The 26,974-nt window shown below is 45.3% G+C and overlaps 1 protein-coding gene across 2 annotated transcripts in view; it reads right to left on the bottom strand.

Annotated features, from left to right (window-relative positions):
* The window catches only part of KAZN (kazrin, periplakin interacting protein), a 1,022,442-nt gene that overhangs the window by 780,228 nt on the left and 215,240 nt on the right, over nt 1-26,974 (bottom strand). For both annotated transcript variants that reach the window (XM_032863466.1, XM_032863468.1), the window contains exon 2: nt 4,627-4,784. In XM_032863466.1, coding sequence (XP_032719357.1) covers nt 4,627-4,784 — 158 coding nt within the window. The remainder of the gene's footprint in view (nt 1-4,626; nt 4,785-26,974) is intronic.

Here is a 26,974-nt window from a genome sequence, read left to right as displayed (position 1 = left end):
CCACTCTGGGGCAGAAGTTTGTGTGACTGAAGGGCAAGACAGCCCCTAGGGCTGTCAACAGGCCGGTACTCCTGGCAGGACCTTGAAGCCAGCTACGGCTAGAAAGCCCCAGATACCTGCCCTAGTAGGGACACCAGGTCCGTGCCCTGAGCTCGGTGCTGGCTTCATAAGCACATGGAGAGGGTTAGTGCTAGGAAAGGGAGAGGTCCTCTTCTGGTGTATGGCTGCCACGAATGTCATGAATCAATTACCCGATTCCCACGGTCTCCTTCCCAAAACAAGCTGACAAGCCATCCCTCCCTGCCTGTTTGTTGGAAGCCTGAGCTGTTTTCCTCTCTGGGGTCTCTGCTCTGACCACACTTCCCCATTCGAGGCCAGGCTAGAGAATGGCCCTGTCTGGGCAGCTCAAACAGCCAATCTACTCCTACTAAATTAGCCTGATGTTGCCAGAAATAATCAGAAAGTATCATCAACCAGCAGAGAGGAGTTTTCTAGACAATTCTAGGAAAAAAAAAAAAAAATCACACTATCCAGAGGGCCATCACAGGGGATATCAGATCCTGGCAGGAACCCCTTCCACCTCCCGAACCCCAGGCTTGCCTCCTGCCAGTCACCCCATGGCCTCTGCTGCTCTCCCTCGTGCTTGGCAAGGGGAATATGCAGTTTAGGCAAATAATGCTTTCAAGTTCCCTGAACACAAATAAGAGAAAGAAAGGCGGAAGAGGAAAGGAAAGGAGAGGGGAAGGGAGGGCAGGGAGGCAGGAGGGGAGAGGACTGAGAGTATAGTGAGGAAGGAGAGGTGAAGGGGAGGGAGGAGCTAAAAGAAAGCAAAAGGGAAAGGGAAGAGGAGGGAAGAGCCAAGAAAGGGCTGGCCAGAGAACCAAGCAGATTTCATTTCTTTTCCGCCTAACATTTGATTTCTGCCAGAGGCCGTAGGCACACATTGGCTTAGAGAGGACAGCTGCACTGTTTATTTTTTTTTAAGATTTTATTTATTTATTTGATGGAGAGAGAGCACAAGTAGGCAGAGAGGCAGGCGGCGGGGCCGGGGGGGGGGTGGGGGCAGAGCAGGCTCCCTACTGAGCAGAGAGCTGGATGCAGGACTCGATCCCAGGACCCTGAGATCATGACTTGAGCCAAAGGCAGAGGCTTAACCCACTGAGCCATCCAGGCACCGCTGCACTGTTTATTTTTGTAGCCAGTCTTACTTCCTTCCTTCCTAGAGTGGGACCTTTGGGAGGGGTGCACTAGGGCTTGGCCTCGCTTAAAACAAGCTCCACCTTCAAATTCAGGCCGCGGTCCAGGGAGAAGGGCCTCGAGCTTCCACAGCCTGCGCTCCACCAGGCCCGGGCAGGGGGACGCGGGCCCTTCCTTGCTGCTGTGGCTGAAAAAGGGGAGCCCATGGGGCAGGCAAAGTCTCTGCCTTTTAGCGCCCAGCCTTCCGGGAGAGGACCTTGCTGCCAACAAAGCGATCTTATTGTTTTTCCAAGCATTTGTTCACCCCTTAATAAATAATACGAGGTCTTTGGGGGGAAGGAGGAGAGAACTGCCAATAGGAGATTTAATTTGCTGTAATCAACCCCTCTTAGCATGCAAAGTCACACAAGACGAGTAAAAGAATCAATCCCCACCAGAAGGAACGGCCTCTTTGGCGTTATGAATCTAATCACTCACGAGGCTGAGTCGGCACTCTGGGTTTGGCCGGAACTCTCCAGAACAAAAGCCACAAGATCAGGTTTCCAGTGCGGTCTGAACGGTAACGCGTCATGAACTGGGGCGGGGGTGCTGCAGACTACATGGGGAAGGGAATGCAAACAGAGGAGCCTGGCCTCTTTGAGACACCCTCGAAATGCTCAGAGAGCCCCGTAGGGAAGGCACAAACAACGGCAGGCCTCCGGGCTGCCAGTGCGAGCGTTCCGTTCTCCAGAATGGGCTGTCACACCTGCCAATCTTGCCCAGCACCCCTATTAAACTTGGGAGACATGTTTGCTCTGTGCATACTGTTTTATAATCCTCAGAGGTAGAATTTCATAGCCCAGCAATGCTTTTGCCTTTGACATTCTCCTAAGCAGGATTTATTGCTTCCAAGACAGATGTGACTTGAATCGATTATGCCTTTTAAGCAGCCACTCTCCAGAGTGGCCTCTAGGTTCTCAGGAATCCTTTGTGCCTGACTTCATTCAACTCGCGGACTGATGTCAGAGCATTTCATCATCATCTAATGCTATTAAGAGTCCTCTGGGTGTGGAAGTGAGCCGCTTATTAGACCAACCAAGTTAAGAGATGTGGTCACCGCTCTGGAGAAGATTTTGTCCTCCTATATACAGATATATTGCGCATCTATTAATATCACAAAATGCAGCTGAAGGGGAGGAGGCACACAGAAGTTATACTCACATTCTGTTGACCTCCCATTTATTGATGAACTTAGAATATGAAATAAGGACATCCCTTCCGTCTTTGCAATGGAGGTAAGAAGCAATGTCAAACCATGAATGGAAAATCACCAAATTTCCAAAAATGCTCTATAATGAGTCTCCTTGGAAATCACGTACCTCTAGCTGTCTCCTTCGAAACTGAAAACCGCATATCACCCCTGACTGTACCCCCAATCTTGGGGTTCCTTAGCATTTTATGAGTTTCGCAACACTGATCTTAGGGAGACGTGCGGAGCCTAGGGCTATTAGGTGACATAATTCTAATTGACTTCAGCCACAGACCTAGAGATAACCACAAATAACATTTCAAAAAGTTAGCGGTTTGGGGAGAAAAGAAATGAGGGTGGTATTTTTAGACGAAATTAATCATAATTTACCTCATCCTATATTAGTCTGAAAGACAAGATGGAAGAGTCTTGGAACAAAAGTAGCCAAAAGAAATGAGGAGTTAACCCACCCTCCTTTTGGAGGCATGATTTTGGGGAATAACATACCCTGCTCCATCTTATCTGACTACTTGAGAAAATTCCAGCAGGCATTGACTAGGGATCAGGAGAGAATGAGGTAATGCCATCGTACACAGTAACCACATTATATGGGATATTCCAGTCTTCTTAGATTAAAAAAGGGGAAAGTTGTGATCAACACCACAGATGATAAAAATTGACAAATGAATCCAACATTCGGGGTGGGGGGAATGTTTTCTTCAGCAGTAGTGAACATTTCTGAAATCCCGTTCTAGATGCTAGCGAAGGACAGAAAAAAGATGAATGGTTTTTATTTACTTAGATTTTGCAAACTGGAGTTCGCATGAGATCTGCGGCGAATCATTAGGCTAGCTGCCTTGGCTGGGGTGTGAGCTATAGGAATGGGTTCAGGCACTGAAGGAAGCTAATCCTTTCAAGAATAATTTGCCCTCTTTTATTTGGTAAATTGTTCTAAATTCCACCACCACCACCACTTTTTTTTTTTTTCTTCCCTCTGAGTCTTTAAAATTGGCTGTTAGAGCTTCAGAATCTTTTCTTTTTCCACCAGACAGGCTCAGAAAGAAAGAAATGGACTGCTCATAATAAAGGGGAGAAGGGAGAACAGTGACTAAAAATGAAAGGCTTTGCATAATTTGGGTCATCTGAACATCGGGGCTCAAAAATCCCATGCGGCAGCTTCAAGCATTGACAGGTGAGAAATGCACTGGAGTCTTGCCAGTAAAAAGTCTTCCTGGTATCAGAGACAGGCTTCAGGATTGATTTAGGAAACTAAAACATAAAACACCACCATGGCAGAAACAGAGGCCAAGAAACCAGCGTTCAAAACCCGATAGAGGGCCGGACACAGGAAACCGGCACGCGATCTGACCTCGTTGCTGTCCGTCAGAAAACTAACTCAGGAAGAAAGCTCGGGGGCAAGCTGATACAACATCACCAAAACCAAAGAACATTTTCGGGAACACTTCTAGATTCTGAGGAGGTAGGAGTGACAATAAAATCTAGCTCAGTTTGGCTTCGGTAACATAGAAAACCATCAATTCTCCTATAACACCTGGTGTTTGCCTACCAACATATCTGGAGAGACCCACCAACAAAGCCAGAAGGAGGACATAGATTACCTTTAAACATTTCAATAAAATAGTGCACGAGGAGAAACCTTGAGGAAGAATCTCAACGAAAGCGAACAATGGGCTAAATTCCTTCTGTAATTAATTCATTGCAAGCATTAGAACACACACACACACACACACACACACACACACACCAGCGCTGATTCGCTGATTCGCTTACTGGTGGTGCATCAAATATACCCAAATATTCATTAGCTGCTCAGCGAGGCTGTTTGGAATACATACCGCACCGCTCCAGAGCCTTTGCCAGCTTTGATGCCTGCCAAGTTCATATGTAAATGGATTTTTCACTTTTCCAAGGCTAATGAGAGATCTGTTCGATTCTCAGAAACAACACATATATTATTAAGCCCTATTCCAGTGACTTAAAACCAAGCTATTTTAATACTAGATCCCCAATAATTTGTAACCAGAAATCCAATACCCATCGTATCAGAATGTCTGCTACACCACTGTTCATCACAAAGCTGGGAGTGTGGCATTTGAACAATTTTGCACAACTTCTACCAAAAACAACACGAGAAAAGGTACCACGGATTCTATGTAGAATTTCCGTGTCCGTCTCTGTACCTGAGCGTCCATTAGGAGATGCCTCATCAGTATCATGGAACTCTTCAGAGTCTCCTTCTCAGCGGGTAGGAAGGGGTCCTTGTCTTCTTCCAGGGCCTTTGACTTGGTGACGATAAAATGAGATATCTGGTCATTTAGGGTGTGCAGGGACTGCACAGCTACAAAAAAGAGAAAGAAGAAGAGTGTGATCAGAACAGGCAACTTTCGGGGCGCCTGGGTGGCTCAGTGGGTTAAAGCCTCTGCCTTTGGCTCAGGTCATGATCTCAGGGTCCTGGGATCAAGCCCCATATTGGGGTCTCTGCTCAGCAGGGAGGCTGCTTTCTGCTTCCCTCTCTCTGCCTGCCTCTCTGCCTCCTTGTGATCTCTGTCAAATAAATAAATATTAAAAAAAAAAAAAAAGAACAGGTAACTTTCAAACAGCAGTTGGTCAGTACTTTTAAAAGGAGGGGCAGCGGTGTGCATGTATGGTACAAGCCAGGCAGGGCGTCGAGAAACCAGTACAGCCACGAAGCTCTTCAACACACGTGTTTAATGGCTCCTGTGTGTTTCCTGAGCACTCGCCAAATGCCAAACCTGTATGGAGTGCCGGGGGATAAAATGGTTAGCAAAGGCAGACATGAGACCTGTCCTCACGGAGCGTCCAGTCCTGTTGAGGAAACTGAAGAGAAACAATTTAGGGAACACCTCCGTGAGGATGACTTCGTGGTAAGTGCGTGTGAATTACAGAGATTAGCAGAGCACGAGGGGACAGGCCTTGAGTAATTGACATTTATGGTAATACACTTGGCTACTTTACCTCGAAACAGATGGCCTCCATCGTTAAAGTATATGAAGGGACAAAGGCCATGTTTTCCAGCCAGTGCCACACATGTGCTGGGAGCATTATTATTCCTCTACAATTCACATAGCACTTGCCATCTGACCTGTTATAAATTTTAAGATTTCACTTACTCATTACGCTCGTTGCCTCTTCCTCTACTTTCTCTACAATGCACTCAGAGGAGTGCATTGATTTTGTTTTTTTTTTTTTTAATCTTTATGGTTATATCCCCAACAGTGAGGGCAAGTACTAGCAAATAGGTGGTGCTCAATAAATATTATTGAATTAATATCCTTATTTTTCCTTGAATTCAAGTTTCTTTCCTTATAGAATTCCTATAAATTTCAGGTATATCTATCCTCTCTGACCAAGAACAAGTAAAGCCTAGGCATTCTCAGGAAAACCACTGTACCAACCACAATTCTGAAGATGAAAGTTGTCATCAAAAAACTAGTACACAATGGGGCACCTGGGTGGCTCGGTTGGTTGAGTGACTGCCTTCAGCTCAGGTCACGATCCTGGGGTTCCCGCATCCAGCTTCCTGCTCAGCAGGGAGTCTGCTTCTCCTTCTGCCCTTCCCCCTCTCATGATCTCTCTCTCTCATTCTCTTTCTCAAATAAAATCTTAAAAAAAAAAAACAAAACCTGGTTCACAATAGAATAACTCTGAGCACTTCTCCTTCTGATTAGGAGGGAGTAAGAGGGCTCCGATTACCCTCTTGTCATAAATAACTAGAAAACTGTTTGATATCTTCCAAACAAGTATTTTTCAGACTTTGAAAAACGGATAGTGCAATACTGTGGTCATTTAGAAAAGGGGAGGGAAAAAAGTTGAGTTCAATTATCACCAGGCATTTTGCAAAAAAGGGATGGCCAGACTTCAGCACAGGAACAGGAAACCAAGGACAGCCCAGTGATCTCACCGAATTGAGAAGACAGAGGGAGACTGGGAAGGCTACCTTTGCTATGGTCTGCGAGACAAAGAAGTGAAGAGAAGAGGAGGGGGTTGCACAGAGATCTCCAGAAATCTGCCAAGGGGTCCCTTTGAGTTGTTGGCTGAGTATCAATTCTGTGTGTGGGTAGAATGAAACTCTACGTGACCTGGCAAGAGAAAAATTCCAGGAGAGAAGAGTTATAGTCTGGGCAGCCGTAAGCCAAACAATTCCAAGAGATCTCGCAGGGCCCCAAATTGTTTGCAAACTCACCAGCTGAAGTGGATGGGTTTTGGGCTTTGCCGGAATTCAGGGCACATTCAGTAAGGACCCAGAAGGATCAGGCTTTAGAAAAGAAGCTAAATGATCCATAGAATAAAGGCTACTCTAAGCCTACCCAAAAATCATTTAAAAGTAAGCCCTGAAAGAATCAAACTGATTTGCAAGTAACTAAAATACCTGCTGGGGTGGGGGGGGAGGGGAGCACCTTTTGTGTGTAGAAGGACGGACGACAAAATCTAGCATCCAAAAATGCAAAATTCATAATGCTCAGTATTCAATAAAAAAATTACCAGACATGTAAAGAAGCAAGAAAGTGTGACTCACAGCCCAGAGAAAAATCAGTATATAGAAACAGACCCAGAAATAACAAATGATAGTATTAGCAAACATGCCCATTAACGTAGCTATTATGGGTATATTTTGCATGTTCAAAGTTGTGAAATAAAACACGATTATAATGAGAAAAACAGAATATTTAAATCAGAACCAAAGGGAGGTTCTAGGAATGAAAAAAATGCAATATCTGAAATAAAATTTTTGCTGAATGAGATTAACGGCAGATTCAACAATGCAGAAGACCAGTGAACTTAAAATTATAGTAATAAAACTCTCTAGAATGAATGAACAGAGCCTCTTTGACAATATAAAGCTGTCTGACATACATGCACTTGGAGTCTGGTGGGGGGTGGTGGGGCCAGGGACAGAAATAATATTTGAAGAAATAACAGAATGTTTTCCAAATTTGATAAAATCATAAACATACAAATACAAGAATCTCAATAAACCCCAAACAGGACAAACACAAAGACAATGGCGTCAAGACATATTATAATCCAATTGCTAAAGGCACGCGCACACACATGTACACGCACACCCCCCCACACACACAGTAAGAAAGAGAGAATCTTAAAATCAGCCAGAGAAAAAAGGCATATTGCATTCAGAGGGACAAAGATAAGAATGATGTCAGACTCGTCATAAGAATTTATGCAAACCAGAAGATAATCTGTGCATCTTTAAAATACCAAAAGAAAAAGACACTTATCCACCTAGAATTCTATAACCAACAATATCTTTCAGTAATGAAGGTAAAATAATGACTTTTCTCAGATAAATGAAAGTTGAGAGATCTCACCACCTCTACAGTAGACGTCCGGTAAAAGAAATGTTAAAGAGATTTCTTTAGGCGGAAGGAAAATGGCGTTAGAAGGAAACATTTATTTAGAAAAATGTAAAAAAGAATGCTTGAAAGGAGCAACATGTAAACACATTTTCTTTCTCATCTTTTAATTCTTTTAAATGATAATGGATGGTTGAGAGCAAAACAAGAGTGTAGTAGTAGTAGTGTGGGGTTGAGAACATTTATATAAAAGTCAAACATATGAGTGTACAGAGAATGAGAATGTTTACAAATACATAAAGTACTACATCATTTGGAGGTGGCCTGTGTTGTTAGATACGCATATTGTAAATCCTACAGTAAGTACTACAAATAATAAATAATAAACAAATGATGGTTTTGAACTACGGAGACTCAAACTTGGAGAACAGAGCACAGTGTTGCAACTATAAGCCACAGGGCAGAAAGAATCCAGGATATGACATCAGAGCAGTTCCTCACAGCAGAGGAAGATTCTCAGATCCTGTCCTGGACTGGGGGAGGAGCTTCGACTAGGCCGAGGAAGATGAACAAGAAAGTACGGGGCCTGATTCCTGCCTCCCCTGAATCTTCGTTCTCTGAAGGAGATGATTAGAAGCACCCAGATAGATTTGGGGATTTGAAAGCTGAAGGACTTAACATTTCATATCCTGCCTTAGGCATCTGGGCGGGGAATTCTGACTGTGTGCATGTCAATAGGAAACACCCAGGATCTGCATGGAAATGATAACCACATGGCCTTCTATGTCAGAGGGGATCTGAGATAGCTGCCTTACCACTGTCATCCCCCAACCTCTGGTCTTTTCTAGCATCCCAGGTGATGAAGGCATTCCCACTGAGCCCTGACATGTCCAGAGGGAGATTCAGGGAGCAGATACGCATCCCCAAGACAGGACAACACATGAGCCTCCTGAGAACCCAAAAAGAAGGGAAAGAGGGTAGAGAGAGCAATTTGAATTGATTTGATATCTACCTAGAAAAGATACGAAGTTTTCAACCAGAAGAGACTGAGTTACCATCAGTGGAAATGTGGGCTCTAGAGGAAGCTGAGCTCTATTGTAGAAAGTTAAAAACAGTAACAACACATGACATTTCAGGATGACTATAAAGTTTTAAACCCTCTGTTATTTCCTGCCAACAGGGAAGTTGGGGCACAGGTATCCAAAGAACCCACTAGCGTCAAGAACCAGCCTCTGAATGACTCATGCTACCTTCTCCACCACCATCCTGGCTTGCCCCCCCCTTCCCTCCCCATACGTGGACATAAGGGTGCTTCCCTAAGTCGTTCTGAGGATACACCAGCTCGCAAGCTCTTCGTGTGCCGACACACAGACACGGCAATCCACAGAACTCCTTACATCCCTTCTTGGAAAGGAGAAATGACTGTCATTACTTTCCATTCCAACTGGGCCAGTGAATTCTGGGTTCTCAAAATGCATTTATCACAGCTCTCTCTACTCTCGTTCCAGAAAATTCAGAGTCTAAAATATGCTGTAAACTTCACTTTGCTCTAAATTCAAAAGACAAACTGTAAGATGTAAGCACTCCCTCCTCTGCTCCAAGAACAGACGCTTCCATTAAAGAACCTACCATATTATATTACAATCGCTTAAAAATCCATCTGCAGTAGATTTAATGATTAGTTCCAAAACTCCTCTCCGAACCTTTTCCTACAGAACCCCCCTAGTGACCCTCTTTGGTGGAGAAACATACTTCTTGCCTTAAATAACATCTGTTTTCCCCACGTGACTTGCTTTAGATAACTAAATGGGAGTAGACGCGAGTTATGCCCTGTTGAGCAGAAGCATTAAGAGCAATTTTGTGGTTCCACCATGACTCCTTTCCTTTTGCCTTGAGAACAGCTCAGATCCCAGAATGTAGAAAACATGGAAGTGAAAAGCAAATATTTACTACTGAGAAACACCAAAACAGAGGGTGGGGGAGAGGGAGATACATGTTACTGGAGCATAGCTTAGTGAACGCTGTTTCAGAGACTCTGGACTAGGTGGTGACCCCCTTGAAGGCAAGAACAGCATTTTGTTCACCATTTATCAAGGGTTAAATTTAGCAAAGGAAAGCCAGTCAGGAAATGTTTATTGAATGAGTAAATACAGCTGGTTTGACAGCACAGATCCTAAAAGCTATTTGGCTTGGGTCTCAATCCTGCCTGCCCCTCTGACAAGCCATAATAATAATAATAATGACAACAATTACGGTTTATCGAGCACCTATCATATGTCAGGAGCTTTTAAAACCTTTGTGCAGAAGGATGAGTCACGGATAATGTGGGCCCTCGGGTCAGCAGGCTGGGCCATCCCCAGCTATGACATTTACTAAGTAGCTGAATTTGAACAAGTTACTTTGCATCCCGCAATGCCAGGCATATTGTAAGTTCCCAACTCTCATTGTTAAAGATCTAGTAGAGATACGAGCAATCTGAAGCTCAGAGAGGTTTACACAACAGAGAGGAGACCCAAGGTCATAACTGTCCAATGCCTGCTCTCACCGTCTTGCCATGATACCGCACTCTGGGTCCAGAATAACGTCATTAGAGACAACATCACAAGTGGGGTGTCATATCACCAATACCTCCACAATAAAAGTGAGGGCAGGGAACAGATCTAGACTTTTTTTTTTTTTTTTTTTTTTTTTTTAAGCACATGTGAAACAAGCAGACAGCAGAGTGCCTGGGACGCAGTAAACATTTCCCGCACTGACAATGGCTAGGATTGGAGCACCCTTCGTGGGGGCTTCCTTACCTACACTGCCTGCACCTCTTCTCCCCATCACATGGCTCCTGCGTGGATAATACTTGGCAGTAGTAGGAACAGCACAACACACATCTATGGGCAACCCTACTTGGCAAGCACCGAGCTCCTTGTTTAACAGGCACAGCCTTAATTAATCACTGCGACAATTCTCCTGAAGTAAGTGCTATTATTCTCGCTCCTTGTTTACAAATGAAGGAACTCCAATGAAGTGACTCACCCAAGATTTCGGAGCTAGTGGGTGAGGGAGGCAGAGCCTGTGCTCCTAATCCCTTATGCTGTCCCCACTCTGCAGACCGCTTGCTGCTCCATCCCCCTCCCACTGCTCTTCTTGGGCTCACCCAGCCGCCCTTCTGGTCCCCCACATCCTCCCACGCCATTCTCACCGCTTCCTAGAGGACACAGCCAAAGGGCCCCCACTGATGTATTTCCACCTGGTGTGGCACACAGAGCAAGCCTCGAAGTCCAGTGACAGACGGGGCCTGGAGCATCACCTGGTAAGCCCCTCTACTTTCCCAGGTGAAGAAATGGGCCAGTAAGTTTACCCAGCTCCCCGAAGATGCTGTGGCAGTTCGAGAGCATTGGCTCTGAAGGGAGTCGGCCTGGGTCTCAGTGCTGTCTGCCCCTCCTACTGTATAAGCTTGGATGAGTTCCTGGACCTCTCCTTGTTCCCATCTGTAAATGGGGACAATAACAGAAACTCCTACACAGAGTTATCCGTGAATTGAATGAAACAGTCTGCATGAAGGACATGATGCTGTATCTGTCACGTGATAATTATGTACCCAGCCTTAACCGTTACGATGATTATTCCACAGTTTATAACTCAAGCCTTTAACTTGCTGATGTTGACTGGTTGCTATGTTTATAACCGAGGGTAATCATTAGCTCCGCGTTACATAAATCCGCCAAGATGGTCTGGATGGTTTTCTTCGCTGAAGGCTGAGGCCAGCAGGTGCCAAACTCAGATTTTGACACATCCGCTTGTGTTAAATATAGCCCGAATAGGGAGATTTTTAGCTATTTAAAGCCTGTCTGCTTTGCATGCCCCACAAGACTGTACCCAATATCTGCTAGCCATAGATAAGACAAGCCCCAGAGCAAAAAGGTCCAAGCTAGTGCTGCACTCTGACCAGCACAACCCCCGTGGTGCTGCGTGGTGACATCACCTAGATGCAGAAGTCCCCTCTAGCATCCCCTTCTCCCCTGGCAGTTCCCTTGCACTCCTCTCTTGCTCTTCCGGAAGGTCACCTGCTGTGAGGGACTTCCTGGCCCCCAAAAGGTCAAAGCCTCACCCAATAAAGCCTGGGTGTGCTACTGCCACCTAGTGGTCACGTCCTTTTCCTGGATGAGCCCCTCCCCCCATCCTTCAAACCCCCTACATTTCATTTCCCTGATCCCAGTTACAAATGGTCTAGTGTTTCGTACATGATGAAAACTTAATAAATGCAAGTTGACTGATTGGAGGGAATGAGGAAGGAACGGCAACAGGGAAGACTAGCCTCCCCTTCGTATCTGCGTGTGGACCTAATCTTCAAGGCAGGTCATCCTGTGTTTTTCGGCTTGTGTCATAGGTATGTTATGTGTGTCTGGTTAGCATCTATTTCCATTGTGTTCCCATAAAAGAAACTGTCTCTCCTTTTCCTGGAAGCAAAATCCCCACTTATAGTTCACATAGGGCAGGTCCTCTTCTGAGATCCTGGGGGGAGGCACACAGCCCAGACCTGGTGGATCCTAGCTTATCATTTCCCTGGCAACAGTGGTTGGCTCAGGAGAAGGCATGTGACCTAAACGTGGCCAATCAGATTTAATCCCAGGAGCATCTGATAGATTTATTACGAAAGAGAATTTCTTTTTTCGTTGTGATTGCTACACTGTTAGAAGTACCATACCGAGCAGCTGGTGGCCTTTGTAGCTATCATCTGAGGAGCCCCCGCCCAACTCACCCACGCACCTTTGAATAAAATCACCTGAGCAAAGAGACAATGATCACTGACAAATAGGGAAAGATTCCTGCCCGTATGATTAGAGCATCGGGAGTCAGCCACCGACTTCTCCTTTCCGTGGGTCAGCAACTTCCCTTCTTTTCGTTAGCCCCTCTGGGTTGAGTTTCTGTCATTTGCAATCAAGAAGTCCTGATTACTATAAAGAAGCCTGTACCTTTCTTATTGCGGTAGTTATTTTTGTGATTATTTCTTTAATGTCAGCCTTCCTCTGTGGCAGATTAAAATGACCTTAAATTTTGTGTTACTCCTCTCATTGAGAGGTGGGGTATAAATCCCCTCCTGTGGGTCTGGCTGGCTTTAATGACACGGTCCAGCATTAGGAAGGGGCAGAAGTGACATTCCGGGATTTCTAAGGCTAGATCATAAGAGGTCTTGCAGCTCCTGCCCATGATTTTGGAGCACGTGCTCTGGGAGAAGCTATCTGCCATGTGAGAAGTCTGCCCACCGGGACACGAGCGTATGTGAAGGAAGCCCACACACATGGAGACTACCTGGAGAAAGAAAGAGAGGCCTGACCAGCCTTAGCTCTTCCAGGCAGCTAGCCAGACCGGGCTCCGGATCTCTGAATAAAGAAGCCACCTTGAATATTCCAGTCCTAGAAGAGGCAACAAAGAGAAGAACCAAACAATCTAACCATCCACCATAACTGATGCTTTAGACACACAGCCCTGGCCATCTCTACCATTCTGGCCATCCAAGCTATGGCCCCCGCCACCCTGGAGCAGGGCTGAACCACTCCTCTACACCATACCCGGACTCCTGGCCCATCCAACTGTGAGCACGGTAAGGCATTGACGTAGGCCATTCAGTGTGGGGATGGTTCATTATGCAACAATAGATAACCATAAGACCTTCAGGAAGCATAGGTTCCCAGAGGCCAGCAACAGTGTCCACTCAGTTCATCACTAGACACCCAGCACCTAGCACATAGTAGTGCTTGAATAAAGAAATATTTATCCAAAAAATTTAAAAAAAAGAAGTAAAAGGAAAAGCAACCTCACCCCATTCTTTCTGTCCTCTCTGCCACCCCAACATAACACTCTAGAATCAGACATTAGGTACACTCTGCTCCACTCGGCATATAAAAATCTCAACCAGATAATACTGTTCTTAAGATGTACGATGCATTATGGAATGAAGAGCCATATATATGCTTTCCTACTCTACCTGAGGTTAGGAAATTTGAGTCATAAAACCAGTTTACTTGGTCGGTGGCTCGGAATGTGAAACGATGCTAAATTTATTGCACGTTATTCTGGTCTACAAATTTGAAGAAACATGTATTTCTATAGCAGGCTTATTTATATAAAGTGCTCATTTGAATTTCACTGTACATTAATGAGTATTTATTTAGGTTTCAGATAAGGATGGCACATTCACGGGTTGGTGGAAGAAAAAAATAACAAGTTTCCACATTTTGTGTCATTAGCAAAAATAGAAGGTACACATAAAATTTCTTAATGTTTTCAGAAGAGGAATAACAACTTACCATACTGTGCCTCTATTTTTATAGATGAGATGAAGTACCGAACATGAAATAATAATAATATGACCCTAAACACTCATTTTATGCAGACGAGCCCAGATGTCACTGAGACGGGCCATTGTACATTTTTATAGAAAAAAATATACCAAATGAATCACATCATGGGGCACAGCCTCGCCACCAGAAGCTCCATGGATTTTATGATCTTGTCATTTATATGGTCGATAGATAGGAACTAATGATCAAATTTATCCCTACATGTTAAACAACCTTTGCTTTTCGTGTGTCTCAAATTCTGTGATATATTTTGCATTAAAATGCTCACACGTTTCCAGCTCTTGCTTTAATATGGTCTCATTAAATAAATGAAGCCTAAATAATTCAGGTATTTTTTCCCCCGTTGTTATAATAAAACTCATTCTGCAAGTCAAAAGTTGATGCTGGAGGAGAGGACATGGGATTGAAAGCCTCGTATGTCGCCTCTGGGAATGTAAAATGGTACAGACGCTGTGGAACACAGGCTGGCGGTTTCTCTATAAGTTAAACTCGGAAAGCTAGAGAATTTCAGTAAGTTACAGACTTTCCGGGGTGCCTGGGTGGCTCAGTGGGGTAAGCGTCAGCCTTCGGCTCAGGTCCTGTTCCCAGGGTCCTGGGATTGAGCCCCATGTCGGGCTCCCTGCTCAGCGGGGAGTCTGCTTCTCCTTCTCATGCTCCCTCTGTTCTCCCTCGTAAATAAATAAGTAAAATCTTAAAAAAAAAAAAAAGGGGTTTCCACGTGAACCAGCAACTCTACTCTTAGATAAACAACCATAAGAACTGAAAACAGGCATCCAAGCAAACACTTGCCCATGAACGTTCATAGCAGCCGAAGGGGAAAATGACCCACGTGCCCATCAGCGGATGAGTGGCTACACAAAACATGGACCCGCCCACACAATGGAATATTACTCGCCCATAAAAAGGAATGAAGTTCATGCTCACGCAGGCTACCCGTGTCATACACACTATAACACGGGTGAACCTTAACACCCAGACTCAGTGAATGAAGCCACAAAAAGCTACTCCTTGAATGATGACGTTTGTATGAAATGCCTACAACAGGCAAATCTGGAGACGAGAAAGCCAGTTAGCGGCTGCCAGGGACTCGGGGGATGGAAACAGGAGTGAGGGGGTTTTCTTTTGTGGTGATGAAAATATTCTGGTCCTCGGGTGTGGTGAGGGTTATGTAACATTGGGAACGTATTCCACTGAACTATGCCTTCACAACGGTAACTCTTAGGTTAGGTACATTTTAGCCTAATTTAAAAAAAAGTTGGACACACAAGTTGAGATCACAGACCTAAAAAAAAAAAAAAAACAAAATAAAACAAGACCTGATACTGGAACATGGAAGGACAAGTGTCGACCCCACACCTGGAGTCTGTCCAACAGAGAAACACAGACAGAATCCCCCATTGGTTACCTCGGCACCGCCGGAAAAGTCATACATTACATAACTGGTCAGGTTCAAAAGGAAGCGACAAAATAAGCCTTTCGGACCAAGGATTCTCCGTGACGGTAATGAATCTACAGCCAAGTTCTTTACATGGCCCGATCTGCAAGAGGCCCGGACTTACGTCGCGGGTGCTGGGAAATGCACGTGGATTTAAATGCACTGCGGTGTCACAGAAGTAGTGACAACACAAGCCATGGCGAGAGTGGTGACAATGTGTACAGTGATGTGGAGGAACCCTGGCAAAGTGGTGACAGAATCAGGCTCTGATGGAACCCACAGGGCTTGACAGCCGATGGGACTACAGGTCAGTGGGGGGGCTGGGGCGTGTCCCAGAGGGGAGGTGTGCTTCTGGCCACACCTTGGAAGATAAGCATGACCCCAACCCATGGCCAGGGAGAAGCTTAGGGGAGGTTCAGCCTGCTTCCCGTGGAAGGGGCATGTCTTTTCAGAGGCGTGGGCTGTGGTGTCTGCTACCCTGAGTTCCATCAGCCTCCATCTGTTACTAGCTGTGCACACCTGGGGAGGTGACCTCACTTCTCTGGGCATCTCTTGTTTCATTGCTCACAAGGAGATGAAGCCACGTCTGCTTCAGAGTAACGAAGCCGAAAGTCATTAGTGCAAACATGGTTTTAGAACCGCGCCTGGCCTAGGGTTAGTGCTCAGGGAGCGTACTCAGCGACCATCACCCCGAGTGGTACATGGCACTGCCAAATTCCCTGGAGCCTGGAGCAGACGTTGCCCTCACGTGCCCCTTGGAGCCTGTCCTGATGCAGAGGGCAGCTGTCAGGGCTCATTGCTCCTCGCTGGGAATCTACCCCCGCCCGCTCCCACAGCCCTGCATTTGCCCATCCACCAGGACACCCTTTCCATTCCTCTCCCAGACGACTGTCCAGCGGTGTGAGCAGAGGCTGAGAGCTCCAGCATGGAAACGCTGTTTGACTGGACAGCCACAGTCTGGTGTGCAGTCCGGAAGGGGCAAAGGCAGCTAGAGAGGGAGGGAGAGAAAAGCGGGAGAATAAAATGGTCAGGACCCACATCCATCGGGGACCAAGCGGCCTCCTGCCCTCACCCCTGCATGACAAGTTCCCTCCTCTTCCTCGAGCTAGCTTCCACTGCTTTCCGTACCAAGAGAACCTACTTAACACAAGTCCCACATCTGAAGCTCCTTGTACCACTCACACCTATTGGCTTTTATTTCCCAAGGCTTCCCGACCATGCAGGAGCTAGGGTATTTCCCTAGGCTGACGTTTTCCATGCCTCACTCTGAGGAAGGCAGCCAGAAGATTCCCCCCGACCCATCACGGTGGTTCATACAGCCCCTCCTGAAGGCCAAGCACTGTGCCCAGCGCTTCTGCATGTATCACGTTTCATCCCATACAACCCACACTTCTGTACTGCTCCATCCTTCTATTAGGGAAATTGAGGCCCCATAGTTTTAGCAACTTGGCCATGGCCACAAAACCACATCCCGTGAAAGGCTCCACGGCCCTGTGGTTCTCCCCACTGAGCTCAACAGACACATCTAGCTGGGTCAAAGGCTACCACGATCTATCGCTACCCGAAGTCTAGGAAGCGTGGCCCTAGGATCCCAAGAGTTTCATATTGGAGCAACACAGTCCTGTGGCCTGTAACTGACACCCTCCGCATGCACCACGGCAGTGAGAAACGCCTTCCAATCCTGCCCATTTCCTTCGGCATCAGCACAAAAGGCGACCTCCCTGGACCAAGGCCCAGAGCAGTCTTGGGCTAGCAAACGGCAGACAAGTATCAATTTGCACAAAGATAATTGGTGCTTTCACAGGCGAGCCTCCCTCCCAGGGCCCCAGAACTCAACCTGGAGCAAAAGAACTCTCCATCACACGCAGCCGGGAAGCTGGGATCTGTCCCCGCATTGTTCCACCGGCGTTCAAGAAGCACTTCCCTTCCCTTTATGCGCAGTAACCAAGGCCACTCCACTTCCCCTAATAGAAGCTGTGAGGGAATAAATCACAATAAAGTCGCTCTGTGAGAAATGGATTATGACAAAATCATGTAGCCAGAAGACTTGCCTGGGCACGACGCTCGGATTTTCATTTGAATGTCATTGTCCAGGTAAAGACGGCAGTGACTGAGTGGCCTCTGGCTCGAGGAGGAAGCAGCGGAGCCAAGGACGCGTCACCCTCGCGGGGACGAAGATTGAATATCCTAACTGTGGTCCTTCCGGAACATGCTCGCCATCGGCGGGAGGCCAACTTCACTCCTGAAACCAGTGACTTCCCTGAAAAGAAGCCGAGAGGCCGTCCTCGTTGGACGGCTCGGTACAGTTCAGAGCTGACACGCATCTGAAGGCAGGTTTTGTGGTTCATGGATTTGGCTGCCGGATTCCTTCCACGCTCTAATTCCAGCCCAGATCCGAACCCCAAGACCGTGCGTTCCCCACTTGACTCTCTTTCCTTCCCTTATTTTTTACTATGGTCCATTCTCCAGGTGTTCCTGATTCCTCCCTTGTATCTAGAGCAACAGCTTAGCCCCACTTTTCAGATCGGACTACTGGTCCCCTGTACTGGGAGGCACATGGCCTGCGCTCTCTCCCAGGACCCTTTCAGGGGTTGGGAGGACTGACGGAGGCTGATTGTTCTTTCTAGCATAAAATAAACAGGGATGAAATGTCGAATAGAGTATACCATTCATGTGTAATTTTAAGACAAAACACAAGATCTCAAAGAAGGTTCCAGTCCTGTCCTTTGGTCGGGGGCAGGGAGAAGGGGGGATGCCGACTCCTTTGTCCTCCATTAGCCGCATTTTGTTGGCAGAGCCTGAGAATCTGGGACGTTGTAACTTTGAGTCATGGCACATCATCACCATGTCCCACACCATAGAGTGGGCTCTGATACCTTCCATGTTTCATGAAAAATCTGCAACTTTCCTTCACATGTTGCTAAGTCCATACAATACCCCTATTTAAGGTCTAAATGAAAGAAATTGAAAAAGCAAGAATGTTCCCAAGTATGTAAAACTGGAAATACATCAAACGTAAGTGAATAAAGCCAGAGTATCTGCTTTCAATCATAGATAATCTTTGCCCTTAGCATGTCAACTGTGCCTGAGTGAGTATGACCAACGTGCTGGGGAAGACTCAGAAAGTTCAACTCTGTTGCAATTCAAAGGTGGTATGAACTGATTCACCAGACACTCTACAGTAATAACTTTTCTCACTCACAGTAACACTTATAACAGCACTTAGCTCCTGTTATAAGTAAAGCCACGACAGTCCTCCTTCCCTGTACACCTTCCCCGTACACCTGCTGGGGTCCAGGAGCCGCGCTTACTTTGTGTTTTGTTAGAATTCTTACAAAAACCCAGTGAGGGTCTGATGACCTGTAGTTTGCAGATGAGGAACCTGAGGACAGAGATGTGACTTGTCCAAGGCCACAAAGGCAACCAAGGGGGGACTGGCGTTCAGATCCAGTTTTGCCCAACTCCCAAGGCCCTGGACCAGCACGGGGACCATCAGTCAGAAGACCTGGCTTCAAATTATGAAGTGAGGTGTACCTGGTTCATTGTTTCACTTTGGGGTGCTAAGTTTCACCTTCCTGGCCTTACCCACATCCCAGCCTGATGGCAGCTCTTGGTATCACCGTGAGAACATCTGCTAGAAGGGGACTGGCAGCCTAACATGAGACAGCGGTCACCGTCCATGAAGACCTCGGGCCACAGCTCCTGACTCTACTCTCAGCAGCACCAACTCTGCCCGCCCACATGCAGAGCCCTGCCACCACCTTCCCCCATGATGCTGAGCCATGAGCAAGGCGGTCAAACCTAAGATTCCGGGCAGCTCCTGGAAGGAAGACAAGAGAGACCCCTCTGAGTCCGAGGGTGTGAGGGACAGCTGACTGTTCCGTTCTTTTCAGAAATAATCCCAGGATAAAGCACCCTGGGTAGCTTCCTTTGCTTTGGCAGGTAACACAACTTCAACAGCTGACATGAAGGGGCTGCTGACATTTTATTGTGCAAGGCCAGATGCAGCATTGTGGAGCGTGAGGATACAATCCGCATGCAAACGCAGCTGAGAAAGTCCCAGAGAACTGGGCAGCCATGGGCCGGCGGCTTCCTGCCAATAGTCCATGCCAAGGCAAAGAGTGAGGACCTGGAGAAGCAAACCGCATGTTAAATAGGTCCTTGTGATTCTGCTTTTAATGGCGGAGACATGGCACTGGGGTGGGCACAGGGTAGGCACTGGGGTGAGCACTGGGGTAGAGGGTAGGATGGGTGCTGGGGTGGGCACTGGGGTAGGGGCTGGGGTAGGATGGAATAAATTAGAAACTGTCTTTCCAGGGGAAGGACCCCTTTCCCGTGCTGTATCTGACCTAAGCATAGCACGACAACGCGGGTGGGGAATCTGTCAAGAAACATGAGCCCCGCAGTGTCCCAAAGCGATGGAGTGTTTTAAAACTGAAGGACACATTCCAAGGCTGTCAGGAATGCACAAAACTTGCCACGTAAACGTGACACATAATTTCTGGTCCTGGCTGTTCAGGGACAAATCAAAAAATGGTAACAATATCATCAAGACAAAATTATAACAAAAAACTATGATCCCTTTGCCACAATTTGACATAGACTTACACTTCACCTGAATCATCTCACGGAAAGACCAATACCGGGGGAAAGGAATCCACAACTTTCCCTCTCAATATTTCATTTCAGCCAGAGTCACTTCCAAAAACTCAAAACAAGAGTCCCGATACTGAGTCTCCCTCCTTTGTTTAAAGGGGGAATCCAGGACCCTTGGAAGGCAGGCTTGGGCAGAGGAAAAGCTGCTTCTGTCTACATCCATATGATGGCACGAATGTCCATTGTGTGCTTTGACACACATCTTTTTCCCATAAATCATTTTACTTTAAAGGAACAGCCTCAGTAAGAGCCAAGCATAGGTCAATCCAGCAATGAGCCAACGAATCAACAAATATTTATTCTTTCTGAAGGGCACAGAGCCCTGGGCCACATTTCAGGGACTGCAAGAACCAATTTCACCTGTAAGAACTGTCAAGTCTCTCTATGGGTCACGCTGACTGCATAGATGAGGGCTGGGTCTGAGATTGGGGTGGCAAGATTCAAAACAATTCTGTAATCATTCTGAAGAAAAAGGAAACAGCAGCTTGTGGGGCTACCCCTACCCCAAACAGAAGGTGTCCCACATGGACCCACTGTCTCCTCTGATGTTAATTCTCGGCTAGTAACAAAGCATTATCAAAGGAAATCTTTTTAATCACCTCTTAGGCTATTTAATTACTTTTGATCTGTTAATATGTTCAATGCATTTCATTTTACTATATCCTCACCTGTATTCTAAAATACAGCCAGAAATCACTTCATATCTCAAATAAATTCTGCTTTTAGCAAAGGGTAGTCCACAGATTTATGAAAGGGATGAAGCAACCAGTTCGTCTGGAGCCGTATTTTTTTCCCAGATAAATCTGTTCTGTCTGAAAGACTCTACATTTAGTTATTCAGTCAACAAACAGAATGGCATTGTGGTTAGAAGTCAGGCTCTGGAGTTTCAAATCGTGCCTCTCCCACTGACTAACTACAGGCCTTGGGCAAGTTAGCAAGAGTCTCTGAGCCTCGACTTCCTCATCTGTGGATTGGAGATTATAATATTCCCTCCTTCAAAGTCGCTGCAAGTAATACACAGATCACTGTCCACAAAGAGCTTAAAATAGGGCCCAGCAAGCAGTAGATACTGGGTGAACTTAGTTGTGTTTTTATCATGACCAGTACTTCTGCTACAATGAGAGCGAAGATAACTACAGTTGTTGATGTTTTTGAAACTCCAAATCATATAACAATGGACACAATAAAGACATCTGCCCTCTAGGAGTTACAATGTAACGAGAGACAGACAGTGACTAATTCCAAGTACAAGGAGTTCTGTGACAATGGGTAAAGGAGACGTGTCCAGGTGCAAGTACAGACGTGAACATCCTACCTACCATTATGGTTCGCTCATGCATCTGTTCCCTTCCACAGTGCCCAAAAATCCAAAATGAGCAAGAAGCCCACTTAATTTTTATTGCTTTTGAAAATATTTCTTTAATAAGCCTATTTCAGACTTCCAGTGAGAGGCCAAGGGAGGGACCCATGATTTTGCATCCTTGCTCTCCCAATACCCAGTTAAAATGACAGTAAATGCATTCTTTAAAAAAACACGTGAACAAATCCATAAAATGAAGGAAAAAGAGAAAAAGTTACAAAAATAAAATTTTAGAACTTTGAAGCAGATGTACAAGTGGACCCAAAAAATCAGAAGCCAAAGCCAGGAAAGGAAGAGGTCGGATGCAGCCAGGTCGAGAACATCAGACACTTTGGGGGTTACAGAGAAGTCAGCACTGAGAACAGGAAGGCTAATTCCAGGTTAGTGGTGACTGCCCCTCATCCACTGAGGCTGAACACTGAAGACTCATTCTCTGAAAAGGATAACACAGTGAGCCTCTGGATAGGGGGACACAAGGCAGGTAAAGGCAGGGATGATTCACTGAAAATTAAGGTAAGTTGGCTGATTTATTCAATGCTGAGATCCCCAGCTGCGCTTCCCTAACCCAGCTCTATGGACGATAAGGATGGCGAGGAAGAGGAAGGTGCCATCTAACACCTGTTTGGTGTTTATTTTGTGGCAAGAACTGTTCTAAGTACTTTATGTATATCAACTCATTTAATCCTTACAACAATGCTACTGTTAGATGGAGGCAGATTCTACTAACATGCCCCCCTTCACGTATGAGTACACTGAGACTCAGAGAGGTTCAGTTACTTTACCAAGATCACACAATGAGTAAGTGGTCAAATCAGGGTTTCAGTGCAGGCCAAGAACAGGCAGGATGATTATACCCAAGGTATGACACTGACAGTCCTTCTGGGGAACAAACCAGCCCAACAGATAAGAGCTAGAGATACTAACACAGATTCTCTGATGAAACAGCTCAGCCAGGTTACCTTACGACGAGGCCCACAGTCAACAAGCCACCCCTATGTGCTCAGGACCTCTGAGGACCTGCTCCGTCTAGCTCTGAAATTAGAGCAGGCAGCAAAGGACCACAGACTAGGAAGAAAGCCTTCAAAGAGAAAGGAAGAAAGAAAATAAGACAGAAGGGGAAAAGAAGGGAAGGAAGAAAGGAGGGAGGGGGAGAAAGAGATAAGAAAGAGAGAGGGGGGGGGGGAGGAAAGACAAAGAGGGAGGAAGGAAGAAAGAAGGAAGGAAAGTGGAGGAAACAGATTTTGCAGGGAGATGGAAACTTTGTAAAATCCCCACTGATATCCACAGAGGGCATATTATCATGAAATCTCAGACATTAGAAGCAGAGAGATGATCCTACAAGCCATCAAAGAGGAAAAAAAGAAAGAGAGAGAAGAGAAAACAACACTTGGATTAAGTGTCTATTGCCCCCTAACAAATTAATCCTAACCTTAGCAGGATAAGCCAGGAGATGTTTACTAGCTGACATGGTTTCTGAGGGTCAGAAATGTGGAAGCGACTCAGTTGGGTGGTCCAGGCTTGGGGTGTCTCATGAAGTTGCAGTCAGACTATAGGTGGGTATTGATGAAATATCTAGTGTGTTTGAAATTATTAAGAAGAATTTAAACAAGGGGAAGAGTTTGGAGATTAATTATTGTTAGAATCAAAGAAAACGAAACAAGAAAAAAATGAAATTATTAACTCTAAGGTACGATATAAAAATAAGTTCAAGAGAGTGGTAGGAATCATAATATACTACCTGACCGCCTTTGATTTGTACTTACACGGTCGTTATAGACAGTGAGCATTAAACTAATCAGAACTATATATGGATGTATGGATGAGGATAGGGAGGGGGATTATGGAAGAATGTAATGCTCATTTTCCTTAGTTGCAATCAATAGATAATTAAAAATGAAAAATCAAGGAAGATTACAGACATGTTATTTAGACATCCAAAGATAAAAATTAAAAATAATGAAAAAAAAACACAGCTAACAAGAGTTGAGAGTGATTGCATCTAGATCCACAGTTCATCTCAACTCTTAAGTGTTTCTAGGAAGTGGTTGCTAATGTATGGGTTCCAGGAAACTGAAATTTCACCATTACTACGATCCGATGGCACAGAAAGGTGAATGTGACAGCCAGACTCTAAGACAACTCCTGATGGTTCTTGCATCCCTGGTCGTCACAGCCTTGGGTAGTCCGCTTTCACACCGCATGAGGCTCATCTGTAGAACCAGCAGGGGATGGCAGAAATGACTGGCGTGTCACTTCTGAAGCTAGATCCAAAAAAAAGGCATTGCGTGTTCTCTCTCAGATCACTCACTCTGAGGGACATCAGCTGCCATGTCATGAGAATACACAAGCAAGCCACATGGAGAAGAACTGAGGTTCCCTGCCAATAGCTAGCCAAACTGACCAGCCATGTGAGTGTGGCAACTTGGAAACAGATCCTCCAGCCACAGTCAAGGCCTTGGGTGCCTGCACCCAGCTGACTCCTGAGGGCAACCTCCCGAGCAACTTAGGCCAGCATCATAGCTAAGCCACTCCTGATTCCCCAAATCACAAAACCTGTTACATACTAACAGTTTAGAATTCTTCTTAAGCCACTGTACTTTGGGGTAATTTGTTAAGCGGCTATGGATGACAGATACAAATTTTCGTACCTAGGCACCAACAACGAAATGCTCAAAATATGGGTGTGGCTTTCAAACCACCCAGTGGGCAGGAGCTGAAAGAAACTTCAGAGGAGAATATTAATGAAACCCTGACGTGCCTCAAAGAGACTGTTAGCAGAGTCCTGTGAGCCTTCAAGAGGCTGCATTGGCAAGGGCATAAAGGGAACAGAAAAATGCTATCGGAAAGTGGAGGAATGAGATCCTTGCTATGTAATGGCAGTCGCCTGTGGTGTAATGGCCCCGTTGCCTGCAGTGATGTAGAAAGTAGAAAATGTATCTAATGAGCTGGATGATCTAGCAAAGGAGATTCGCAGCCAGAATGTTGGAGGTGTTGTTTGATTTCTTCTTGCTTCTAATCATAAAAAGCAAGAAAAGAGAGATAAGCTAAAGAAGGATCATTAAAAAGAAAAAAAAAATAACAGGACTTACTGGTCTTGGAAACTCCATTCTCTCTAGCTTCTCGCAAACAGGGCTAAAATTAAGAAATGGGTCCTAGGCAAAGAGCAAGTTCAGAGCCCTCTTGGGAAAACATGGTACAAACACAAAGCCAAGGGTGTGGCTATAAATCCTTTGTTCAGATCTTAGAAATATCTAAGGTGATGCCTCAAAAAACCATTCAGTCAAACAGGTCTCCTAAGCAGGTTAAGGCTGTCCCTCGGCAGTGTTAGCTAAAAACCCAAGTCAGAGAAGGGTTTATCTCAAAGACATTTGCAATGTGGCTTTGCCTAATGGAATAAACTCCAGTGACCTTCACAATAGACTCACAACATTTTTAAGAGAATAGTATTGGCAGATACACTATTGGCTTGGACTGTAAGGGACAGAGAGTTGCAAAAGAGGAAGGAAAGTCTATGAATCCTGAGTTCTACCACAAAATACAGACTGAGAAAACTGTGAAGATGGACACAAGAGCTATCCTTCATGTAAAAGGAATAATGACTCAGAGGGTAGAATCAAGATCTCGGGTGGTAGAACCAAAAGCCAAGAGGAATTATTCCTAGTCCTTAAGTCTGGTTAAGAAACTATCAAATTGTGCCTGCTAGGTTTTAGAATTGTTATGGTCCATTGGCTCCTGCGTGCTTCACATTTCCTCCTTTATGAATGGGAGTATCTACAGCAATCATTCTGTGCTTGTCCTGCCACTGTCCATGCATGAGGAAGATGCCCTGCCTCTTTAGTTCACAGGTCTTCAGATTCAGAAGAATGTTATTAACAAAACTGCACTTAAGGAATTATACCTGGACCCAGTTTGACTGACAAGATTCCAGACTTGGAGCTGATGTTAATGAGATGATAATTGGGGGAACATCTTTGGAAGAAGGGAGTATATTTTGCATATTGTTCATTAGGGGCAGAAGGTAGAGACTAAGAGCCAGCCTCTAAAACAGTATCCTGACATTCACACCCTTATGTGGTCTTATCCCACACTGAAGAGGGTTGACCTGTGTGACCAACAGGATATTGCAGAAATTTGGAATTTGACTTCCTGACTAGGTCATAAATTCACTATGGCTTCCATCTTGTTTTCTCTCTCTGATCACTCACTTTGTGGGAAATCAGCTGCCCTGTTATGAGATAAAAGTAACCCTTGAAAGGCCCATGTGGTAAAAAACCAAGGCCTCCTATCAAAAGCTAGCACAAACCTGACTGGCATGTGAATGTGCCATCTTGGAAGGAGCTCCAGTCAAACCACCCAATACTATGATTACATCTTCAGGAGAGGCAGTGATCCAGAACCACCAGGTAAGTTGCTCCAGAATTCCTATCCCACACACACTGTGAGATAATAAAATTTGCTGTTTGGGTATAATTCTTCATACAGCAGTAGATAACTAAGATGGTGAAGATGTGAATTCTATTGTAGTTGACAACTTTGATTTTGTTCCATTAACTTGCCAAGACCCCATCCTCTACACAACTGTACTTTTAAAAACTAATGTGTAAGAAGCAGTTGATTCTGCCATCTGGATCATCTGGATCTGCCATATCTGGATTTCCTTCCAGAATAAAGAAGGAAGGTTCTGCCCGCCAGGGAAATGGCTTCACTAGTCATGTGCTTGAAGGACAAGTCATAATACAACCACCAAGATTCCACCAAGCCGCAAAGATAAGTCCTCTTATCAGTAAGAAATTATTTCCATCGATAGAACTGGGGAAACAGGTAGCCTTTTATTTGTCATCAAATACAATCTTCCAAAAAGAACTCATACCAAAAAAAAAAAAAAAAAAAAAAAAAAAAAAAAGGCACCTTCAAGAAATGGTAGCAATCGAACAATCACCCATACACTAGGAGTAATTTAGGCATAAATCCTCCATGGGAATGGAAGGATAAAATAGATGTGGACCCCTGAACAAGCTCACAAATTCACTTACTTTCAACTCACCAAGAGCTGTAAGGCAAAAAACCTTATTAATTGGCTTAAAACAAAGACATAGACAAAAGCAGGAAACAAATCAAATTCTCCTTCTTCAGGATTTTATTATAATTTCACTTTGTTCTCTTTCCACAACTGACCATGGAAGGTTTGTCCCATATCAAGAATTCCTTCTTGCCACCCAAAAAGAAAGCTCACCATTGGAGAGCTCATCAACGGCGACACTGGGGCAGTCAGTGCGGTGGGAATGGGTTAGAGGTGTGATGAGGTACTCAGCTTTCAGCCCTCACTCTGGCTGAAGGCCCAGGTGATCAACTCAGATTCCCTTGTCTTTCTGTCCTAATATACTACAA

The sequence above is a fragment of the Lontra canadensis genome, unplaced genomic scaffold, assembly GCF_010015895.1.
Source record: "Lontra canadensis isolate GAN:19392208 unplaced genomic scaffold, GSC_riverotter_1.0 scaffold25, whole genome shotgun sequence".
Taxonomy (NCBI): domain Eukaryota; kingdom Metazoa; phylum Chordata; class Mammalia; order Carnivora; family Mustelidae; genus Lontra; species Lontra canadensis.
The sequence above is the reverse complement of the archived record's forward strand: the minus strand, read 5'-3'. Positions and strand labels throughout refer to the sequence as shown.